Source organism: Struthio camelus, chromosome Z, assembly GCF_040807025.1.
Source record: "Struthio camelus isolate bStrCam1 chromosome Z, bStrCam1.hap1, whole genome shotgun sequence".
Classification (NCBI taxonomy): Eukaryota; Metazoa; Chordata; class Aves; order Struthioniformes; family Struthionidae; genus Struthio; species Struthio camelus.
The window spans coordinates 77,232,326-77,253,711 of NC_090982.1; the positions used below are offsets into that span (position 1 = coordinate 77,232,326).

The window sequence follows — 21,386 nt, forward strand, 5'->3', positions numbered from 1 at the left end:
CCCCGCCGGCAGCCGGCCCAGCGCCCTCGAGGACGGCCCAGCGCCGGCGCGGGCGTGGCCGAGCGCCGCCGACTGTTGCCGAGTGGCGCCGAGCGGAGCCCGAGAGTTGCCGAGCGGAACCCGAGAGTTACCGAGCGGAGCCCGAGAGTTGCCGAGCGGAGCCCGAGAGTTGCCGAGCGGAACCCGAGAGTTACCGAGCGGAGCCCGAGCGGAGCCCGAGAGTTGCCGAGCGGAGCCCGAGAGTTGCCGAGCGGAGCCCGAGAGTTGCCGAGCGGAGCCCGAGAGTTGCCGAGAGGAGCCGAGCGGAGCCCGAGAGTTGCCGAGCGGAGCCCGAGAGTTGCCGAGAGGAGCCGAGCGGAGCCCGAGAGTTACCGAGCGGAGCCCGAGAGTTGCCGAGCGGAGCCCGAGCGGAGCCCGAGCGGGGCCGGGAGTTGCCGAGCGGAGCCCGAGCGGCGGCGGGGAAGCCGGGCCCGGAGCGGCGCGGAGCGTGTGAGAGGCAGCGAGCGGGGCCGTTGCGGGGCGGTGAGTGGAGCCGGGGCGTGCCGGGAGGGGGGACGGGGGGGGCTGTGGGGTGCCGTCCGGCTGTGCAGCAGGGGCCGGGGCTGTGCCTGACCCCCTCTGTGTGTTTACGACCGTGTGTTTACAGCCGGGGCTGTCCCTGCCCGCCTGGGGGAGGGGCAGGGCTGTCCCTGGTCCGCCTGTACTTGAGGGAGGGCCTGATCCTGACCGCCCTCTACTTGTGTATGGGGGGGGCCTGATCCTGACCGCCCTCTACGTGTGTGTATGGGGGGGGGGCCTGATCCTGACCGCCCTCTACGTGTGTGTATGGGGGGGGGGGGGCTGATCCTGACCGCCCTCTACGTGTGTATGGGGGGGGGCCTGATCCTGACTGCCCTCTACCTGTGTGTATGTGGGGGGGGGGGGGCTGATCCTGACCGCCCTCTACGTGTGTGTATGGGGGGGCCTGATCCTGACTCCCCTCTACATGTGTGTGAGTGTGTGTGGGGGGGGGGCTGGGGCTGTCCTTGGCCCCTGTGGGGGGGGCCTGATCCTGACTGACCTCTACGTGTGTGTGTATGTGTGTGGGCCTCATCCTGACTCCCCTCTATGTGTATGTGGGGGGGGGGCCGGGGCTGTCGCCGTCCCCCGTGCACGCCTGTGCCCAGGGTGTTCCTCACCTCCCCGTGGGCACTTGCACAGCCCCGCTGCCCATCCAGCCCTCCCTCCCCACATGCATCGTTGTTTTTTTTTTACCAGGCAGGTGCGTAGCGGAGCCGTCTGAGCCATGATCGAGGTGCTGGCCAAGCTGGGCCACGGGCCTGTCTTCCTGGCAGGGGAGGTGCTGGAGTGCGTGATCACCTTCACCAACCCCTTATCGGCTTCATCCACCTCTGCCAGCAGGTAGGGCAGCCCCCGCTGCTGGGCCCTTCCACGCGCGAAGCCTTGCAGCCGCGCTGTCCGCGTCCACCCAGCGCCGAGCGCTCGGGCATAGGCACGGCCGAGCTGTGGGGCAACAGTGCCAGCTCAGCCTTGGTGCCTTCCCTGCCCCAAGGTACTATGCAAATGGCACTTGGCCCCATCTCGAGCTGCTGTCAGGGCTAAAACTGAGGCAGTTCTGGTGTTCTGCCCCTAAGAGAGACTTGAGGAAAGTATGCAGTTTGAGATGCTGAGGGAGATGGTCCTAACTGCCCCTCAGGTGTGCCCTCAGCAGCAGAGTCATTGGCAGAAAATGGAGCCAAACTGGCTATCAAACCAGAGTGTCTGGTTACACCAGAGTGGCAGCCTTACAGGGCAAGATCCAGACAACATCATTATTTCCTATATTTTTGGAAGGAATTCTCTATGCCTGGCACCACACAGGCATGTCAGGGTGATCCTGCCTCCGGGGTTGGCAATCAAAGGGACTAGCAATACCTAGAGGGGGGAAGAAGCAGTCAGAGATGTTCTCTGTGGCCCAGCCTTTGAGCATCGTCTCTCTCTGTAGCCTCATAATGCCTGAAGTAGACATTGAGGACAGGTGAGCAGAGATGAGCTTTCTATACTGACTCACAGGGAGTGTTTCAACAGAGAAATAATTCACCCAAAGCCTCTGTGCCTCGTGTTTCTGTGTGTGGCCTTGTCTGATCCTGCAAGGGGTGGAGATTGCTTTCTTCTCTTGGGTCCTTCCTGGGAAGTATCGATTTCCAGCCCTGTGCAGTTCAGCATCTTTTCATTGCCGGTACAAATTTCAGACATGCCTATTCTGGTATGACCCGGTGGACCCACAGTCAGAGCTTCCAGTCTCAACAGCAGGAAAGCAATCTTTTTTTGTATTACCACTGTAGGACCCCTTTAATTGACTTCCTTCACTTTCCATCTTTTATTTGGGTTTCCTCTTGCCTGATGAGTTAAACTTGCAAACTCAACTCTGGCATGAGCATCTAGCTTCCGGAATTTTGTCTTGTAAAGTGATAGTTGTTTTTCCCCATTCTGGAAATACAGCATGTGAGAGGATGGTCAGTGCTGGCCTGGCTATATTCAAAGTGGACCTGGGACCTGTCGCTGCAGCTCCTGTTCCTCTGAAATATGTAGGACTGCAAAGATATAAGATGGAGCAGTTTTGCAGTTTCACAGCATAGTAATGGAAGCTTCATTTGTGAATTTCAGGAATGTTGTGGTCTGTAGAAAACCAGCTCTTGGAAAAAAGGAAAGTTTTTACAATAAAAAAGGAGTTGGCCACACTGACCAGTCTAGGCTAAATCATATGAATGGGAACACCTAATAGATGGGTGGATTAGAAACTGAAGCTACAGTGTAAAGGCAGTAGCCAGATCAAAGTGCAGTCACTGCAGTAAACAGATGGACTGCTCAAGGAATAGCTTTCAGGGCTAAAGAAAGCTGCTGCACAAGTGGAAGAACTGAGAGGCGTATGTTTGAAGCGTAGGGTAGTAAGCAAATGGTAGAAAGAGAATTTGATTGTGGTATGTGAGGCATACGAAAAACCAAGGCAAAGCTGTTCTGCGCAAAGGCTGTGCGGAATGATGACTGGGGCTGTTGCGGGCTACAGGAGTTGTAAGAAAAAGTGGGAGAAGGGAGAAGTGTCCTCAGCAGTAAGGCAGGATCCTTTCATATCCTACCAGCTGGGAGAGCAAGGTCTGCCAGTAGAAAGGCACATGCAAATTAGAAACATAAAAACAATTCAGGGGCATTTTTTTGTGCAATACTGAAAATAAATGAAGACAAAATTCATTGTGTTTGAATAGACAAGAATACTGTGTTTGAAGGTACTGTAATCATGCTGAGGTTATATAAAATCAGTAAACACTGTCTCTTAAACAAGAGCATTTCTCTGTTTTCATATAGCAGAAGTCTTAGGATAACCTTTTAGCAGACTTTATGAAAAAGCCACACTGGTGCATCTGAAGATACAGAATTACAACTTGTAGGGTTAGAAGTAACTGAGTAGAGAATCCAGTGTGTTGTTTGCAGAAAAGCAGCCAGAACATACAAATGATCAAATAGTGCATAATTAGTCAGCTGAAATGAATGCAGCAGACTAATGAGATCATGATGTTAGATAACACCAGAGGAACCAGCCACTGGCTAAATTAACAGTGCATCTGTTAAAATAAAGATAGATAAGGGGTTTGGAAACTGAAAGTTGTGAATGATGCCTTTGGAAATACCCTGTGGAACGGCTGAGGCTGTAGTGAAGTCCAAAATGCAAGACTATTCTTCATATTGGGTACAAATCAATTCTTGTGGCTGAACAGAAAGGGAGCAAAATGATGCCTTTGCCTCCCCTATAACCTTCAGTAGATTCCTTTCAGTGTTTCCTCATCATCAGGTAAAATAATGAATATCACAGGCAGGGAGACTGCAAAGTTTCGTGGTGTTTCAAATAGAAGAACCTCATACCTATGGGGTGACCAGCAGAGGAGGCTGGGGAAGAGCTGCCCAGAACCAAAATTCGGAGCCGGAAGGGTGAACTGCTGCCCAGTGCAGGTGGGACAGGACAGGAGGTGCTCTGGAGAAGCTGCCTGGCAGCTAGGAGGGGCAGCGCTGTGGTTCCCTGAGAGCCTGCAGAGTGCAGGCCCCAGGCTTGTGCTTGTGTCTTGGCAAGCTCAGAGCGGGTCAGCCCTGAGCAGGGGCCTGGGCTGAAGGTCCTGCTCACCGCCTGTTGCAGAGCCAGGTTAGGGTTGTGTGCTAGAAGCTCTGCAGCCTCCAGGATCGTCGCTGGTGACAGGCACCTGCTGCTTTAGTTGGCGTCGTAGACCTCTCTGTGGTGCTTGGGTTTTGTCTGTGAAGCGTGCTTTATTTTGTACTATGTTTTAATCTGCATTTGCTTTCTAGGAAAAAAAAAAAGTGGATATTACAGCGCTCCCTGCCATAGACCTTTTGTGAGCAGTAAAAGTACATGCTCGTTCTCTCCCATCACAGCTCTGTGCTGGCTTTTCAGTGTGGTCTCCCCACCATCCCAGCTGAATTGGGGGTTCAGCCCTGACCCAGCGCTGCTGGTGCAGTTATAGGTGCCCCAAGAGTTTGTGCTAGACGCTGAGAACGGCCGAGCCTCAGAGCAGGGAGCAGGGCAGGAGATAAGGCCTTATTTTTGCCTCTCAGAGACCTGTGACAGGAGCACTGCAGCCAAGAGAGGTATCTCTGAAGTAGGCAGAGCTGTGGCACTGTCTGGGGTTGGCCCAGAAGTGTCCGTCTCCAGTCTGACACATCCAGCAGAGACTGATGTTCTTGGGACGGACGGTACTGTGGGGAGGGAGCATGTCTTTAGCCTGCCTGCCCTGGGGAGTGTTGCGCTCAGGGCAGCTGATCGCAGGTCGGAGGCCTTTGTTATTTCCGGTTTGATTATGTCCACCCGTTTACCAGGTTGTTGCACCATCACTGGAGGCACCTCAGAACACTGCTCTTTGTGTCACTTCTCACTTGTGATGGCTAAAAGTCTTCTGCCAGGCATGGCCCGCGTGTGACAGCTAGAGCTTTCCTCTCAGTAGTGCGCATCCGCGGCAGATCCCAGCTGTGCCTTGCTGTGGTGAGAAGGGTGACCAAGTGAAGAAGGCCTTGGACTGGATCTCAGGACACTTCAGCTTTTTTGGTGGAAGATCCCTGTGGGATTCTGCGCGGGCCACTTTGTCTCTCGGGAGCTCTCTGTGGAAGGGGTAGCTGATGACCTATATTGCTTTCCATCTTTTGCCTTGTGTGTACAGCAGGCTTATTGGGGCCAGGATGTTTCCTCACTCTGTTTCTGTGCCATGCCCAATGTGTTGTGGCTCCAGTGCTCACGGAGGCTGCAAAAATTGCTGCTAAGCGAGAGCCCTCAGCCCACGTAGCCTTGAGTGAAGCCTGATGTCAGTGGCTGTCGTGCAGCTCAGGTAGAGGTGGCTTTGGGTCAGCGACCCAGCTCCAGTTTGCCCTGAAGGCATGTTCAGAGGGGGGCTTTGAGAGTGGCTTCAGTGACAGTGAAGCAAGGCCTTCTTCCTTCTGGAAGAGCAGTTGCACATGGAGATAAGCAGGAAGAGCTGTTATTCTCTGAGTTCATGCTTGCGTTAATCCAGATGAAAGTGTAGACACGAATGTTGCTCTTCTTTGCTCTCAGCGAGATGCTGGCATGGGCCAGCGCCCAAATCCACTGTCAGTTTCACGCCAGCGAGAACCGGGTAGCACTCCCCCCCTCGGACGGCAGCAAACACGATGTGCAGGCAGAGAACGAGACAGTCTTCGTCCCCAACAGAGGTGAGTGCTACTCTCGTTTTCCTGGGTAGGGGAAAGTGAGAGCACAGTGAGCAGGAATGAAGCGGAGTGTAATGTGTGTCTGAGGGCAGCACATGTAGACGCAAAAGGGAAGCCCGTGTTGCTTTCCTTGCATAATTCCCTGGTGCATGGCTGCTGCAGTGCCTCTTTAGCGCTGAGATCGAAGTGATATTAGGTTGGAGCAAAACATGAGGGTTGGAGCAAAACATGAGGGTTGTCAGTCAAGCTGCTCTGGGAATGTCTTGTCATCTGACCGGAGACTGAGATGTTTCCTCGTTGTCCCCTTCTCCTCCCCGTTCCTTCTGGTGAGGGTGAGGCACAGCTGGCCCTGGACATGGTGAGTGCCCCTCAGTCTGGATCCCGCGACTGTGCAGTGTTCACTTGGTTATTCTTCTCTTCCAGGAGAGCGGGGTCAGTGTATCCTGTCCACTCCACCAAAGATTCTCTTCTGTGACTTGCGACTGGATCCTGGGGAATCAAAGTCCTGTGAGTCCTGTCTTCTCTTCCTCTGCTCAAAGCGTTCTTGGGAGCCCTGCTCTCAAAGCAGCTTTGCAGACCTGAGCGCTGCGAGTGGGAGACCTGGTGCTCGCAGAAGGCCAGGTCCCTTGGGAGCGCGGATGCTAAGCAACTGTTCCCTGCTGCATCGTCCAGACAGTGTGTTCTCCAGCGTACCAGGCCTACATACTGCAAAGTGTCCCTCAGTTCTGCCCCTGGCCCGTGTCCTTTGCCACAGGTCCGTTGCGTAGCTGCAAGGCATGAAACACTCTTGAAGTATCTTTGGCTACAGCTGGAAGAACAGAAGCATATACCTGGTCTTCCCTGCCTTTTTTTCTTCAGCCACGCTGGAGTATTCTTGGAATTTAGCTGGCATCCTCCAGTGGTCCATGCTTCCTCTGAAGGTTATGACTGTCCTTCAAATCACAGCCCTGTCTTTTTCTGACTTTGCCTTGAAAGCAAGCACTTATGATCTTCTCTGGCTCAGAGCTCTCCATCCCTTCAAAACCCTCAAACTATGTTCTTCCATTGGGCCCTCTTTCAGCTTCTCCTTCTTCACTACTTTCCCATTTATTGTTTAGAGAAAGTTTCATCCTTTTCAGAGAGAATTTGCAGTAACTAATTTTCCTATTTCCAGGCAACTTCATGTGTCAGGGGCTTCTGCCATAACAGGCAGCTGGGAAAACACAAGTGTGTGCTGTTATCAGTTGGCAGAGGGATGACTGAGCCTGTCATTTCATGGCAGACCTCCTTTGCATCTCAGCCGTGGCTGAGCGCATGGTCCAGCAGTGGCATAACATTAGGCGTTACAGGCTCCACGTGGACAGGCTCTTCAGGTTGTCCTAGGTATCTGCTGTAACTGGGTGATAGAGGTTTCTCAAGTCGCAGAGCGAAGGAGAAGAGATGCGCTGCTTATGGTGGAGGGGGCTCCGCTGGAGCATTTTCAGGTCTGGGGAGGTCAGAGCAGAGCTGCAGACGAGACCAAGAAGCCGTGAGTTGTAACATGCCGTTTTTGAAGCTGTGACTTGCTACCATTCTAGGCCTGGAGGGGCCTGATTGGAGAGAAAAGCGGATAGGGCTAAATGAACCTGGCTCGACTAGGTGATTAGTGGGGTGGAGCAGTGCTGTCCAGGAATGTTTGCTGGGTATATGTCCTAAACTGCAACTCCTATTATCCAGGCACATTTAGTCATTTATTTACTATTCCGCAGCAGTATGCCAATGCTGGGAGCTGGCCATGCCACATCACAGTCCAAGTCCTCTGTGCCTTGTGAAAGTGGCTGTGCCAGGGAGGAGGAGGCAGAAATCTCAAATGCCCGGAGTCTCACCTGGATTCCCCTGCGCTCCTTGCTGCTGGCAAGTATTGGCTTGGAGCGTTTGTTCTCCAGGAGCAGGGGGAGCCCCTTTTTTTGGAAGTGGCTCAGACAGTCTCTGGGAGAGCAGACTGGTGACAGCAATCTTGCCTGGCTCCAGGGCTCAGGTGGTTGGGCTGGGTTATAAGGGGATTTTCTTGTGTGCTGCCTGTTGCAGGCAAAAGCTGTTTAGCCTTCAGCTAAGCTAGTGCTAATGTCCCCCTCGGAGTGATGTCGTGTATTGTGTGTGCTCGCTCTGCCTCTGGTCACACTGAACATGAGCAACCCATGTCTGCCTTGCGTTTGGACACAGCCCCTCAGGAAAAGATGCGGTGCCTACTATGCTTTGAGACTCTTACTGCATGTGGCAGCTTTTCCCCTTGGTTATGCAATGCACATATCTCTTTGGTGTGTCATGCCAATGTGTGTGGCAGTGTGGTGGCACAGCTTTTTAGCACCTATACCCGCTGTTCCTCTCCCATTGCACCATGGCTGACTGGGGCAGCTAACTGCAGCAATGAAGTGATTCCTCCGTGGATTCTGGCTTCTTTCCTTTGGTTACAAGCAGAAGTCAGGCTCCACAGGGGCCTGGCCCATCCTGTTTTTCTGATATCTCGGCCCCAGCTCTGCCAGGCTGCTCACACCGTTCCCGTCAGCCTGCAGCGCAGCTCCCCTCACGCAAGACGGCAGCTGGCATGCTTGCGGATCATTCCTGGGGGCTCTTGCCAGCTCCGTGGAGGCAGAGTTAAGGCTGTGTGGGTGTGTATCTTAATTTTTCATTTCCTGTTTTTCAGAAGTTTTGAGTTTTGCTGCACAGTTTGGAAAGGCAAAAATACCGAGAAACCTGAATTCTGCTTCAGTGAAGTACTATGTTATTAAAATAGAGCAAGAGCTGGCATGTATAGCTGAGGTTGTGTGAGGCTATCTTTTGATAAAAGGCCTTGTTTTCCGTTGCCTACAAGCTTACTCTTCCATATTTTCCCCTTGTTGTGATACCTATATTTTGAAGTTGACTCACCTCTCGTCACTGTGACACACTGCCCTGACCAAGCTCTTTAAATTTGTCACCATTGAACATTTTCTCAAGCCCTCAAGTCGTATCTGTGGCTGTTTTTGCCTCCTCTCCAGTTTGTAATACCTTTAGATATTTGGTATACCATAAAGAGAGGAGGAAGTGAAGGCCGCATCGATACAGGCCAGGAGCCCAGCCGGAGGGTGCAGCAGGGTGGGTAGAGGAAGGCACCCGGAGTGCCGGGAATGCACTTCCTCCTGGGACCTGCGCTGAAGCTGGGACTTCCTGAGTCTCAGCATTCCTGTGCCAGGTAGCAAGCAGCAGTGCATCTCCCATGCTCCTCCCCGCTGCCCTGGACGGCAGAGGTCTGCACTCAGGTTAGCCTGACTGGGCTTAAAGATGTTCCTGGGTACTTATTATTAAGTCAGGCATGAGTTCATAACAGCTGGTGTAGGGGATTACAGCAGTCTATTGCAGCATTCCTGAACTTGCCTTTGAAATACCTTACTTTCATCCCTGTCAGGACAAGTCTCAGCTTCAGCTGCACCCTAGCCTTGTTCCAGTGGGACCGCCTTGCGTTTTTAGGTGTGAGAGCCTGGCAGTAGAGCTCTAGGCACTAGCATGGGTTGTTTTTTCTTTCGAGTTCTGTTTTTTAAATCTGGAAGTTATATTTAAAATGTAACTCTATCTTTTAATCTAAGCCTCAAAGTTTAGGATGTGCCAGATTTGGGGAAGGATCTGTGGTTTAACAGCAGGATGCTGCCCTTCCTCTGGCAGGGGGTATCTGCGTCACGGTGGGCAAGCCGGATAGATGGAGACTTTCCACAGGACGCTATTTACCTCATTCTTATTACTCTGTGTGCAGAAGTGCTCACACTGTATCGAGATGCACTGGGGTTCGTGTAGTGGGTTAGGGGCTTTGAGAGGGCTGAATGCTGTGTAAAGCAAGACCCTGGTATCTCAGAGGTCACAGATTCGGAGTCTTGATGGCGTAAGTTGTCAGCCTGTAAAGGGATATTCTCCACAGATTGCTGTGAGGGCTGTTAATTGTTTCTTGGCCATTTATACCCACTGTTGGTAAGCCTCACAGGAAAGCACAGCAGGAAACTTCATTTTTGTTTTTGAGCTTGAGGTTTGTGTAAAGTGACTATAGAAATAAATATTGATCAGCATCTCTCTCCCTTCAGTACTGTGTGTGCATGAATGAGGCAAAGCCCTGAGGAAAACAACATGTGACTTCATCTTGAAAATGTTATGTTAGGCAGCACATAAAGGAAGCATGCAGAGGCAAATTCAGGTTGAACATGTGATGAGTAAGTTCAGTTTTCATGTGCTTGTGTTCCTGGGTTTTACATCTTTCACATTCTTTTGAGGCAGAATTGGTGCATGTGGTTGTGTGTGCTGGAAGCAGTATCTAAATGGCAGGTACACGTGATGTGACGTGAGCAGCAGGGCACTGTTGCAGGGAAGCTGGGGATGTGCTTAGGCCGCTGTGGGAAAGAGGAGATGGTAGAGAACACCCTGCCCTGCCCCTAGCTCAGCCCCACTGCTCTTCTTAACCATCAGTGCAAGGAGTCTCTGAGCAACAGCTCCAGAAACTTCTGTTTGGCCTTGGATAGCAATACCTTCTGCGCTCGTTGCAGATTCATACTGTGAGACGCTGCCCATAGATGGCCCTCCTTCTTTTCGGGGACAGTCAGTGAAGTACGTGTACAAGCTAACCATTGGCTGCCAGCGTGTGAACTCCCCCATCAAGCTCCTGCGCGTACCTTTCCGTGTCCTTGTGCTGCATGGTAAGGCTACAGCGCTGCCCTCCCTTCGGAAACGGGCCTGTCTGCACCCTACCCTGCCCCACTCACTCTCTTACCTTCTTCCCAGGGCTCAAGGATTACCAGTTCCCGCAGGATGAGGCCGTTGCTCCCTCAAACCCCTTCCTGGAGGAGGAGGAAGGCTTGAAGAAAGACTCTCGCCTGGCGGACCTGGCGACAGAGCTGCTGATGGTGGCCACCTCCCGACGCAGCCTGCGTAGGTCGTTCTCCCTGCTTGATCCTGCTGTCCTAACCTGTGCTTGAACTAAGCAATGCCTGCATGCCTGCCCTTGGCGAAGCCCCCTTCCCAGCTCAATGCCCTCTGCAAAAAGCTCTGACTGGTGCTGTGGAGCAGCTCCAGCTCCATCAGGACCTGCTCAGATCAGTTCCCCATAACCGCCTCCTTGCCAATCTCAGACTCTTCCTATTTCAGCCAGGCAGAGCTTCTTCCCTGACATATCACACACTGGGGGGTTTGCTTTTGCTCACTGCAGGCACCTCTCAAAGGGAATGCCCCCTCCAGGGGCCTGTCCTCTGTTCCCAGGCAGCAGGTGTGGATTCCTGTCTGGTGGGCTCTTAAATTCCCCCAGATTGCTGTCTGGAGCAATCATCATGCTGCAACCCTCTCCCCTTTGTGTTCTCCACAGACCTGTATAACATCAGCAACACCCGTGGGAAGGTGGGGACATTCTGTATCTTTAAAACAGTGTATAAGATCGGAGAGGATGTCATTGGGACATTTAACTTCTCAGAAGGAGACATCCCGTGTCTGCAGGTCAGTGCTGGCTCCGGACTCACTATGCAGAGAGACAGGGGCAGAGCTGTGGTTTCAGGTGTGGGAAAGTGAGGCTGGGGCTGGGGTGGGACTAAGCTTCTCTGGGGTTTCTAGTGAGGCCTCAGTGGGACCCATCTGGGGTCCTCTTAGGGTGTGAGGTGGGGAAGGACTCCAAATTAGTGCTCATCTGGAGGATGGGAGGCCTCAGGGCTTTCAGCCGTGGCTGTGTGAGCGTGTGAGAGCGAGCACCCTGCCCGTTGCCCTGCAGTACTCGGTGAGCCTGCAGACGGAGGAGAGCATCCAGGAGGAGTTCCAGCGGCGGCGGGGGCAGCCTGTCTCCTACAGCACGCACGCCCGCCATCAGGAGGCCTGCCTGCACACGGCCCAGAGCAGCTTCAGCCTGCCCATCCCGCTGAGCTCTACCCCAGGATTCACCACCAACATCGGTTAGTGGCCACTGGGGAAGGGAGCTGCCCCTGCTTGTCTCTGCAGGAGGGCTGTGACATCTCCTTGTGTTACAGGTAGCCCTGCCTTGTCACCGTCGTGTTGTGTGGGAGGGAGCTGGGCCTGTGTGAGTGGGCATATTTGCTTGTGCCCTAGCCAGGACAGCCAGCACTGACACGGTTGCTGTCTCTGTCCCCTGTTGTGTTGGCTGCTGACTCCCCTTTTGCCCACAGTGTCCCTGAAGTGGAGGCTGCACTTCGAGTTTGTGACCTCCGGGGAATCAGCGGGGACTTGCGTGGTTCGTGGAAGCCAGTCGGAGGCCGTCACCTGGTCAGGGGTGGAGCAGATCGAAGTGGACACTTTCAGCTGGGACCTGCCCATCAAAGTCCTTCCCACTAACCCCGTCCTGGCCTCCTACGTCTCTCAGTTCTCCAGCACCAACTCCATCACCATCTGAGAGTGGGGATTGCTGGCAGGAGCCTGCAGTGCTGCAGGCCAGTGGGAATGGCAGGCAGGACTATAGCCAGCGTGGTGTGGGGTGCGCAGCCCAGTGCTTCCCCTGGCTTTACCTGCAATGCCCAGGCGGGCGCCCGGCAGGTGTGTCCTGCCTGTGGGCAAAGGAGTACTCTGCTTGCTGTAGTGCCTTGTGCTGCAGCCTGTCAGCTGGGAGCCAGACGCTGTCTCCCTTTCTCGCCTGGTGAACAAGCGAGTCCTAGCACTCACTGAAAGGAGATCTGCCTGCCAGGGAATGACCCTACGTGCCTTTGCCCCTCGAGGGGCTTCCAAGAGAGAAGGGTCCAGCCCAGGATAAGGAGAACGGAGTTCTTCTGGTGAAGCTCGTACCAGCGTTGTGTGAAGGTCATATCCCTACAGCGGAGACCCCACAAGCAGAGGTCTCATTTCCAGGTGACGCATGCAGGCCACTGGAGTGGGGTGGGAGACTGCTCTCCCAGTAGGCACTGTCCTGGCATGCCTGTCCTGCACTGTGGAAGGGATATCTCGTGCACCTAGCCGAGCACCCCTGTTACCCTAGCATGGACAAGGCAGGTCCTGGCAGGCCAGCCCTGCACTGCCAGCGTGTGCTGGTAGCCTGGATGTAGCCAAGTGCTTTGACAGTTTGAGGTTGAGCGAGGTGGCAGCATGATGGTGTTGAGCCGGCACTGAGAAGTACAAAGCATCTGGGCTCCCTCTTGGTCACAAAGGCGTCCTGCAGGTCTCAGGATCCTTGGGGAGCTGGAGCAAATGTATGCTGTGCATTCCTGGAGCTGAGGTTGAGTTCAGGTCTCCCTGCTCAACAGCTAGCTCTGCATTTCCACCAAATCTTTCAAAGAATTTTCCTCTTTGCATGGAAATCTAATAAACATCTGAACATGCAAACTTGGTCCTCCAGAGAGCCTTATTCCCAGCCTCTGGGCTCTGCTGCTGCAAGGGAGTGGGGTGCACAGTGTCGCTGTACGCCTGGCTGCATGTGGGGCTGTGGGTTGGAGTGGGTGCATCTCTAACAGCCTCTGGCTGCCTCTTGGGTAATGCAGAGCAGGGTCTGTGCAGTGCACCTAGTGCTGCTCCTGACTGGTGCTGGTGGTGGCAAGGACCATCAGGAACTCTGCTAGGCTCAGCTCTGCCCTGAGCCCTCCGGGGCCCCAGCACAAGCAGGAGCCGCTTGTTCTCTGGTGGGCTGGAGCCTAGCCCCAGCTGTAGGGCAGGTTAGACCGGGGGTCCCTTGGGTGGAGACTGCACCCTTCTGCTCCGGAGGCTGGAGGTGCAACACTGCAGGCCTCTTCCCCGTGGTAGGCACAGCCCGCCCCAAATAACAGTCACTGGCTGGAGACCTCCTGTTTGTTTAATACTTTTATTGCAAGAACAGAAACATCTACACAAGGCTCTGCACAACACAGGCATGGCACCAGCTGAGGCGGGCTGCCGGGGCAGCCGGCTCCACCCTGGCGCACACAGATTGCTTCAGCTCCCTGAACGCTAGCAGGGCTCCCCCGGCGTGCTCCCTGCAGCTAGGAATGGGACAGCCTCCGGAGGGGAGGCTGGGGACATCTTCTAGTGGTTTCCCCCAGCACACCCAGGGCGCTGCTGCCTGCCCTGGGCTGGCTCCATTGCAGTGTTGCCCAGGGCTGGTGTGCGGTGCCAGGGGGGGGTCTCCTCTCGCTCTGGGAGCTGCAGAAGCAGGGGCGTTAGTGGTTCCAGAGGTGGGTTTTGTCCCTCGTGCTCCAGGGCAGAGAAGGGGCTGGCCGGGGTGCGCAGGTCCTGCATGAAGGGCCACGGTGGACACAGGAGTGCAAGACTACCTGCTGCGATATAAGCAAATTTGGCCCTTTCACCCTTGCTTTAAATTAAATGGGAAGTTTCCTGCGCTCCTGGGAGGAGATCCCCTGGGATCTGCATTCCTAAAGAAAGCCTGGCTCAGAGCTACACAAGCCCTCCTCCTTGCAGGCACTGAGAAAAAAAGGGACTCCTTCCCCTCCTGCTCTGCTGGGGAGAGCTGAGAGTAGTGCAGTCACGCTAGCAAGCCCAGGTCAATCTGGCGAGAGCCTTCGGCTTCGCAGCCCTGTTGGGCACTTGTGTGCCCTGGCCAGGCGCTTGGCCTTGGAGGATGGGAGGCGAGGAGCCCCCGCTCATGCAGGGCCTCCTCGGCATGCTGTCTCGAGGGAAGGAGCCCGGTTCAGTTCAGGGAGCTGAAGGCAGAAGCAAAGCCGTACCATGGCAGCACTAGGGTGTAAATGTTAGCTCAGTACAATAGTGTATGGATAGTGGTTTCCCTCAAAGGTGGCTGTAGTGATGTCTCTACAGGATGGGGCAGGTCTGGAACATGCAGGAGGTGCGCTCTGGACTACAGAGGCTCATGCTGGGGGCACGGGGGCACTGCCGGGCCTCTATCTGCTCAGCCCCGTGTCCAGCACTTTGTCGCTCAGCGGCTCGGGGGTGCCGGCAAGCCCCACTCGTGCTCCAGGCTCTTCACGCAGGGCAGGCTGGGGTTGGCCTTCTGCACCACCGAGATCTGGCAGGTCTGCGAGTCGTAGTGGGCCTCACACCAGTCGGGGAAGTCGATGGGGTGCTGGGTGCTGTGGGAGAGGGCACGGTGCTGTCAGTGGCAGGCATCGCTGTGGTCTTGACGTCTGCCACTGGGCTGCTGGCCTGGCCAGATGGCTCCCTCCGCTGCCAGCCCGGCCTGCCAGGGGTGTCCCCAAGCCAGCTTTTGCAAGACACTGGCTGGGCCTCAGCTCCTGTCATATCTCATGTCCCCAGAGCCCTGGGACCGTTCACCCCACCTGCCCTCGCTGCGTTGGGATGCCCCTGCCCTGGGCTGTCCTTGGCTCTCCACCTGCCTAGATAAGGAGCACGACCACCCTGCCACCCTCAGCACCTCAGGGGGATCCCACCCACCTCTTCCCAAGGGCCTGGCACCCTGCTCGCTCCAACCACCAGCCCCTGGGGCTGTCACAGTTGCTCCGCCACATGCCCAGCCGCCAGCCCCACGCCGCCCTGCGTGGCGGTGCTGCAGCAAGGCAGCGCCGACCGCGGCAGCCCGCCCCGAGCGCCCCGCGGCCTCTCACTCACGTCTCGCAGCAGCCCACGCCGATGGGGTGCAGGCAGGTGCACAGCAGGCAGTTGGCGCTCAGCCACGACTCCCCGAGGAAGAACTGCTTCCCCTCATACTCGCAGGGAGCTGGAAAGGAAATGGCAGAGACAAGCACCCACGGGCTGGTGCTTGGGGGCGTGGGAACCTCCTTGGCACCCCTCTGCCACAAAGAGGGGACGGGGGGAACATCACAACCTCCCGTCTGCCCAGTGGCGCAGAAGATAGTCGGTGTCCTTTCCACCCTGCCTCAGCAGCCCTGCTCCCTGGGCTCCTGCAGGTGTGGGAAGCCTGAGCAGCTGCCGAGAGCGATGTTCCCACCCATCTGCTCCTGGCTGTGTCCTGCTGCTCTCCCCACAGCCCTTGTGGCCCCGAGACAGGGGGCAACGGCAGGTGGCTTTTGTTGCCCCGGAGCAGGCACATCCCATGCCTGCTCAGGCATCCCTGCAGCCCTGGAAGGAGGCAGCACAAGAAATACAGGCTGCCCTCTTCCCTTTGCTGCTGGTCCTGCATGCACGGCCCCAGCCGGGCTCCTGTCAGGAGCTCTTCATGGCCCAACGAGCGATTTCTCAGCCAGAGCCCTGGGGAGCTGTTCCGCGGTTTATAGACTGCTTCTTCCAGTCATCATTGGCCTGTGATCATGCTCCTGAGCTCAGCACAGCCCACTTAGCGCTTCGCAGGCATGCAAAGGAGAGCCCCCACCACCCCGAGAGCCGTGGGGAAATCTATGGCCTCGTCTTAGCATCTCATGTTCCCAGCTCACCTCCCCAGGCCACTTACCTTTAGCCTCGAAGTAGCATTTGGCCTGGGAGCCCGGCAGCTGGAGGAGGAGGGAGAGCAGCAGGCAAAGCCTGCCCCAGGCACACACCATCTTCTGCACTCTCATGGCCATGGCTGTTGATGAGCTGGGCTTCTTTGCGGTCCTGCTGAGATTGCCTTTCCTCTCTCTCTCTCTCTCTCTCTCTCTTTCTTTTGCTCCTTTCCCTTCTCTTTCTCTCTCTCTCTGTCTCTCTGCCTTTTTAATGCTCTTCCCCTGATCCCAACAAGAGATATTTATAAAGTTCAGCTTTACGACCCTGGCCACCAGCTGTGCCCCACTGGAAAAGTTGTAAAACTCATTTCCTGATTTGAAAGGCATGAAAACAAGAGGTAGGATCAAGATTTTTAACAAGCTGTGAAAAGCTGATTCATGCCCTCCAGAAATGTCTCCAGTTGGAAGCCCCTGTGGGTGCAAGGCTCCACGGCGAGGGGAGATCCAAGGGACCCCAGCGGGGTTGCCCTCGGCAGGGTCACGCAGGCCCCACGCAGGGTCACGGCAGGCTTACGCTGCAGCCCTTGGCACCCCACTAGGAGGAGAGCGCTGGACTCCCCTCCTGGTCGCACAGAGCTGTCTCTGATCCATTAAAACAGCCGAGATCTTGGGAGCATCTCGTCTTGCAGGAGAGGCACCACGTCAGCGTGCTCCAGCCCAGCTGTAGCCAGGTCGCCTGGGCATCGGTCTGGTGCAAGAGCAAGAAGAAAGTCCCTTGGTAGCACCATGGGCTCGTGCTCCAACCTGCCTTCTGCCAGTGGGAAGCGCAGTGTCCGAACTGTCACGCTGCAGAGCCACGCATCCGTCCCCGGGTTTGTGGCTGCTGGCACGGCGTTCGGCAGCAGCCAGCGTGGGATATAACGGCACAGCCTTGCTGGGTTCGGCTTGAGGCGTGGACAGCACCGTGGCACAATTTTGCCGCTTCTCCAGATTTCTGAGCTGAGCCGTTGCGTTTCCCCTTGCCGCTGGGATGTCTTTGCAGCTCCAGCCTTGCGGGGTGCTGCCGAGCCGGGCTCGGAGCCCCAGCCAGGCTGAGGTGGCCACAGCTGGTTCTTCAGGACGAGAGTGAGTTATACGGCGATGCCCATGCCACGGGGCAGTGAGGAAAGCCCCCACGAGTCAACAAAGTTCCTAGGTCTTGGTTTGGTAGCCACCAACGTGAGCATGAGAACGGGGCCCTACAGTCCCGCCTGCGGACGCGGCAGTGGCTGAGAGCGGCTGGAGCTGAGCCGTCCCTGTCAGGAACTGGAGACCAACCCTGGCAAAAGCCGGGAACAGAGCAAGACGTGCAGGAGGCAAGAGGTAGGCAAGAAATCAGGGGATGAGGGTGGGTTTGGACAAGTGACCAGAGAAGGAAACAAGGGGCTTGACTGGGAAGCCATGAGAAGACATCACAGCCCTGGGCAGACCCGGAGGGGCACGTAGCACTGCCACCGTCCCTTCACGGCCCCCAGGGAAATCCCTTTCTCAGACTGGCCCTCTCCACAGCAAACTGATAAGGTTTTCAACCAATGGCCAAAGTGGCCAAAGGGATGGGACGGGAGCGTTGGAAGAGGCCAGGACGCAAGGAGCTGCCGGGCTGGGCGGCGTGGCTGCCCGTCCCCGGGGCACGTACGAGAGCAGTGCTGAGTTGCCAACAGAAATTTGCAGCCCTCTTCAGAAGCAGCTGCTGGCAGCAGGAAATAGGACCCCGGGGATGGTCCAAGCGGCAGCTCGGCCAGCGCTGGGAGGGATGCGTTTGCAGTAGCAGTAGCATATGTGGGTCATCTGCCCCTACGTTAAGCTTCCTACTTTCTAAAAGTTTGGGATAGGTTTACACCCTGACGCGTGAGGCTCAATATCCCTTCCAGAATTTGTGTTGGCATCCGCTATTATAGCTGGATATTTTTGTTATCCACATAAATGTCCAATCCCTCCTTGAATCCTGCTAAATTTTGGCCGGGATGTTTTCCTGTGGCAGCCTAATTAAGCAGAGAGTGAAAAAATATTTCCTTTTATCCGTTTTGGATTCGCCACCTTCTGATTGCAGGGCAGGTCCCAGCCAGCGGAGAGGGGTCGTGGTGCGTCTGGGGGGGGCTCGGACACCAGCCGCCCCACAGAAAGGGGCCGTGTGCAAGCGGGAGATGGCCGGGGCCGGGATGTCGTCGGGGCCGGGATAGTATCGAGGTTGGGAGCACAGAGGTCGGCACTTCCCCAGAGCCGGAGGCTGCTGGGCTCTCCGGCCGGAGGACCCTCTGAAACCACTTCGCTGGGTGCGGAGAGATCTCCTGAAAGAGGGTGGCTGCTTTGGTTAAAACGCTGAATTCATTGAAAGCGAAGGAAAACGTGCACTCCCAAACACAAATGTTAAACTAAGGGAAAAATGGTGAAGCAGATGGCAGCAAGTCTAACATCAGCTGGAAAAGGCTGATGATCAGGAGGAGAAGCTCAGGGTACCAGGAACAACCTATTGACTGCGGGGCTGCAAGCGGGAATGATTAAGTGTATCAGCAACAAATGAAATTTGCCCTTTGGTAGAGTTGTTACTATATAACGCGGATAAAAGCGTTCATCATCGGGGCAGTAAATGAATATTCCTATTGTGTGTTTGGAAGGAGAAGTCTGGCACGCTAGCAACCACAATGAAGTAACCCATCACCGTTTCATCACCGAGCAGAGAAAATATCAAAACACGAGTAGTGTTTTTCGTTTGGAGATGGTTTGCCCTGGCTTCCAGAAAGAAGGACCCCAAAAATGTGCAGAGAGTTGCGAGCGAGGCCCCAAGGAAGGCCACCGCCTCTGCTCCGACGGGGACACGGGAAAACATTCCTGGGATTTCTGCAGCTCAACCTTTGCAGTTTCCTAAAGAGAAGGTGAAGGTTAACATCCCGGTTGCAACATATGGCCATTTCGTCGAAGCGTTTAGCGGTATAAACACGGAGGACGAGGAAAGGGGAAAGCGTGCCGATGAGGAGGGGAGCCGGAGGCGCCCGGCCGTGCCTCGGCGGGGCTGGCGGACGGGGGTCTGAGCAGGAGCGCGGCGGCGCGGACGCCCCCGCCGAGGCCCCTGCTGCCCTGCACCCTGCACCCCGCGGCGGCGCCTCCCCGAAAGGCGCTCGGCTTGCCCGGCAGGCTCAGCTGGGGCCAGGCGCCCAGGCTGCGCCCCTGCCTCCTGCGCCGGCTGCCCTGGCCCCTGCGGGGGCAGCGGGGGCACCGGGGAGGCGCGCCTGCCCAAAGCCGCCGCGGGGGAAGCTGCCGCGCCGGCTGGAGGCGCTGGCCCGAGGGTGCCGCCGGCTGTGAGCTGGCCCGTGGCGGTCCCAGGCGGGAGGCGAGAGACTTCAGCCGGCAGCGCCGGCGGATCCGGCTTTGCTGGGAGAGCGGGGCGCCCGCGGGCTTTAAATACCGGGTCCCGCGCGGCGCGGGTAAACGCAGCAGCCGGGACGGCGCGGGGTGGCCTGGCAGCGCCCGCGGCACGAGGAGCTCGCGCAGCCCCTCGCCCTCTGCGGCACCCGGGCAGGCGGGACCGGCTGACGTGGGACCCCCACCCCAGCCCCGCAGGAGGCGCGCGGGTAATAAAGATGATGGACAAGTTGCCGTCGGCAGGATCCAGGAGCGTTGTAAAACCCGAATCTCCAGAGCCTTCAGCTGAGGCTGCAGCTGCAGAGCAGGAAGCAAACAGGATCCCGGCTGGCATTGTGAAAGCAAACACCATAAATCCGAGGAAGTGCCGCGATTGCTGTTTTAGGCACTGGGGAGCTTGGCTCCTGCTCCCCACAAGCACTTTTATTTTCTCACTAAACAGGAAAAAAAAAACAAAAAAAAAGAAAAAAGAAAAAAACCCCAACCCGCAACGTATCGCTGGGCCTGCCTCAGCCCGCTGCCAGGGCTGCACGCAGCAGGGCAAGGGCAGGCGGCAGGGCACGCGCCCGCTCGGTGCCCGGCGCCCGTCCGTCCGCGGGCGAGGGGGCTCCGCGCCGCCCTCTCCCGCCCCTGCCCGCTCCTGGCCCCGCGACGGCAGCCTGCCGGGAGGCGGGTTTTGCCCCAGAAAGTGCCCGTTCGTCGAAAAACCTCACTTCTGTGGGGTGCCGAGGCCGTACCGAGAGACGGCTCCCGGCCGCCGGGTTGGCGGCAGTAACCGGGACGGGCAGAGGAGCCCCGCTGGGACCCAGCTCGGCCAGAGCGCTGCCGCCGCGGCCCCGCTCGACTCCCGGCCTCGGGCAGAGCCGAGGGGGGAGATGCAGTGGCGGGGGGGGGATACGGGCAACAAGGAGCCAGAAAGGGGGGTAGGACCGGATAAGCGCAAAGAGAGACAGGCACCCCGCACCCTCCTCGGGGTGTCGGGGCAGAGGCAGAGCTCGCAGGACGCTCTCCCGCGGCCCTCCAGCCCCCCGGGGCGCCCGCGGCTGGGAGAGGAGGGGGCGCAGCCGTGCCCTCGGGTCCGGGACGGGGGCTGCGGCACGGCCGAGACCCGCCAGGAGCCAGGGACCCCCGGGCGCTGGGCGAAGGCAGCGAGAGGGCCAGGGGCTGGCAGCGGCCGGCCCCGCGGCCGCCTCCCCGCGCTCCTCGCGACGGGCGGCAGCTCAGCACGGCCCCGCTCGTGGGCAGCTGCAAAGCGGGGTGCAAAGGGCTGCTGCAAGTCATGGGGGGCAGAGCCGCGGTCAGCACGAAAGGGGGTGACGAGGGCTCGGGAGGGCGGGAGGGGACAGCAGCACGGTGGCTTTTGGAAAAGACGTCCTGGGACATGCCACGGCCTTATGTGCTCCCTCGCGGGCTCTTGCACTTCCTCATGCTCCCTCGTGCTTCCTGGCACTTCCTTGCACTCTCTTGCATGCAGTCATTCCCACTCGCACATGCTCTCAGGCTGTCTCGCGCTCCCTCGGGCTCCCTTGCACCCCCTCGCGCTCTTGCACCCTCGCATGCCCTTGCGCCCTCGCACGCTCCCTCGCACTCACGCTCTTGCTCTCCTGCGCTCTCCCTCGTGCTCCCTTCTGCCCTTCGCCACGCTCTTGCACAGCCTCGCGCTCTCGCGGGCCGTCGCACTCCCGCGCTCTCCAGCCCTCCCATCGCAGCTGCAGCTCTGCCCCGGGCTGCCCGCCGCCCGCCAGCGCCCTTCGAAGACGCTCTGGCATCTGTGCGCGTCTCGCACGCCTCTCGCTAGAGCTGCGTGGACACCCCCCTGCAGCCTTCCCCGTGCCAGGCCGGTCGCGGACCCCCATGTGTCCGGGCGCCCGGGACGGCTGCGTTTGGTGCCGGCCGGGGCTGGCTCCCAGAGCCGGCACCTCCGGGCTCGGGGCGCGCGCAGCTGCCCGCGGCTCCGCTCGGCCTCCTCTCGAAGGAAACGTGACGGGAGGGCGCGAGGTGTTTAGGAAAACAGGCCTTGGC

At 57.3% G+C, this 21,386-nt stretch overlaps 2 protein-coding genes across 3 annotated transcripts; one reads left to right on the top strand and one right to left on the bottom strand.

Annotated features, from left to right (window-relative positions):
- The first annotated feature begins 45 nt into the window (after window positions 1-45).
- Window positions 46-13,005, top strand: LOC138064370 (RAB6A-GEF complex partner protein 2-like). 2 transcript variants are annotated; one of them, XM_068926492.1, is made up of 9 exons: window positions 46-522; window positions 1,258-1,401; window positions 5,588-5,724; window positions 6,145-6,228; window positions 10,245-10,394; window positions 10,480-10,626; window positions 11,057-11,184; window positions 11,453-11,630; window positions 11,862-13,005. In XM_068926492.1, the coding sequence occupies exons 2-9, from the start codon at window positions 1,286-1,288 to the stop codon at window positions 12,083-12,085; spliced, it is 1,164 nt and encodes a 387-aa protein (XP_068782593.1). In that variant the 5' UTR covers window positions 46-522; window positions 1,258-1,285; the 3' UTR covers window positions 12,086-13,005. The 2 variants fall into 2 exon arrangements, 1 of the variants encoding a protein (XP_068782593.1); XR_011137611.1 differs by having other exon boundaries at window positions 366-522; window positions 11,453-11,705; window positions 11,862-11,993.
- A 1,540-nt stretch (window positions 13,006-14,545) lies between these two features.
- Window positions 14,546-16,156, bottom strand: MSMP (microseminoprotein, prostate associated). Its single transcript, XM_009680592.2, has 3 exons — window positions 15,995-16,156; window positions 15,196-15,304; window positions 14,546-14,699 (listed from the first exon to the last, which is right to left on the bottom strand). Exons 1-3 carry the CDS (start codon window positions 16,104-16,106, stop codon window positions 14,546-14,548), a joined length of 375 nt encoding a protein of 124 aa, XP_009678887.2. The 5' UTR covers window positions 16,107-16,156.
- Window positions 16,157-21,386: the final 5,230 nt, after the last annotated feature.

What these genes read in the sequence shown, in the direction of transcription:
- LOC138064370 (XM_068926492.1), top strand. Translation starts at nt 1,286, where the DNA reads ATGATCGAGGTGCTGGCCAAGCTGGGCCACGGGCCTGTCTTCCTGGCA. An exon ending in CACCTCCCGACGCAGCCTGC is followed by an intron (nt 10,627 to 11,056) that starts GTAGGTCGTTCT and finishes TGTTCTCCACAG; the next exon opens with ACCTGTATAACATCAGCAAC. An exon ending in AGGATTCACCACCAACATCG is followed by an intron (nt 11,631 to 11,861) that starts GTTAGTGGCCAC and finishes TTTTGCCCACAG; the next exon opens with TGTCCCTGAAGTGGAGGCTG.
- MSMP (XM_009680592.2), bottom strand. Translation starts at nt 16,106, where the DNA reads ATGGCCATGAGAGTGCAGAAGATGGTGTGTGCCTGGGGCAGGCTTTGC. An exon ending in ATGCTACTTCGAGGCTAAAG is followed by an intron (nt 15,305 to 15,994) that starts GTAAGTGGCCTG and finishes TTTCCTTTCCAG; the next exon opens with CTCCCTGCGAGTATGAGGGG. An exon ending in GGCGTGGGCTGCTGCGAGAC is followed by an intron (nt 14,700 to 15,195) that starts GTGAGTGAGAGG and finishes CCTCTCCCACAG; the next exon opens with CACCCAGCACCCCATCGACT.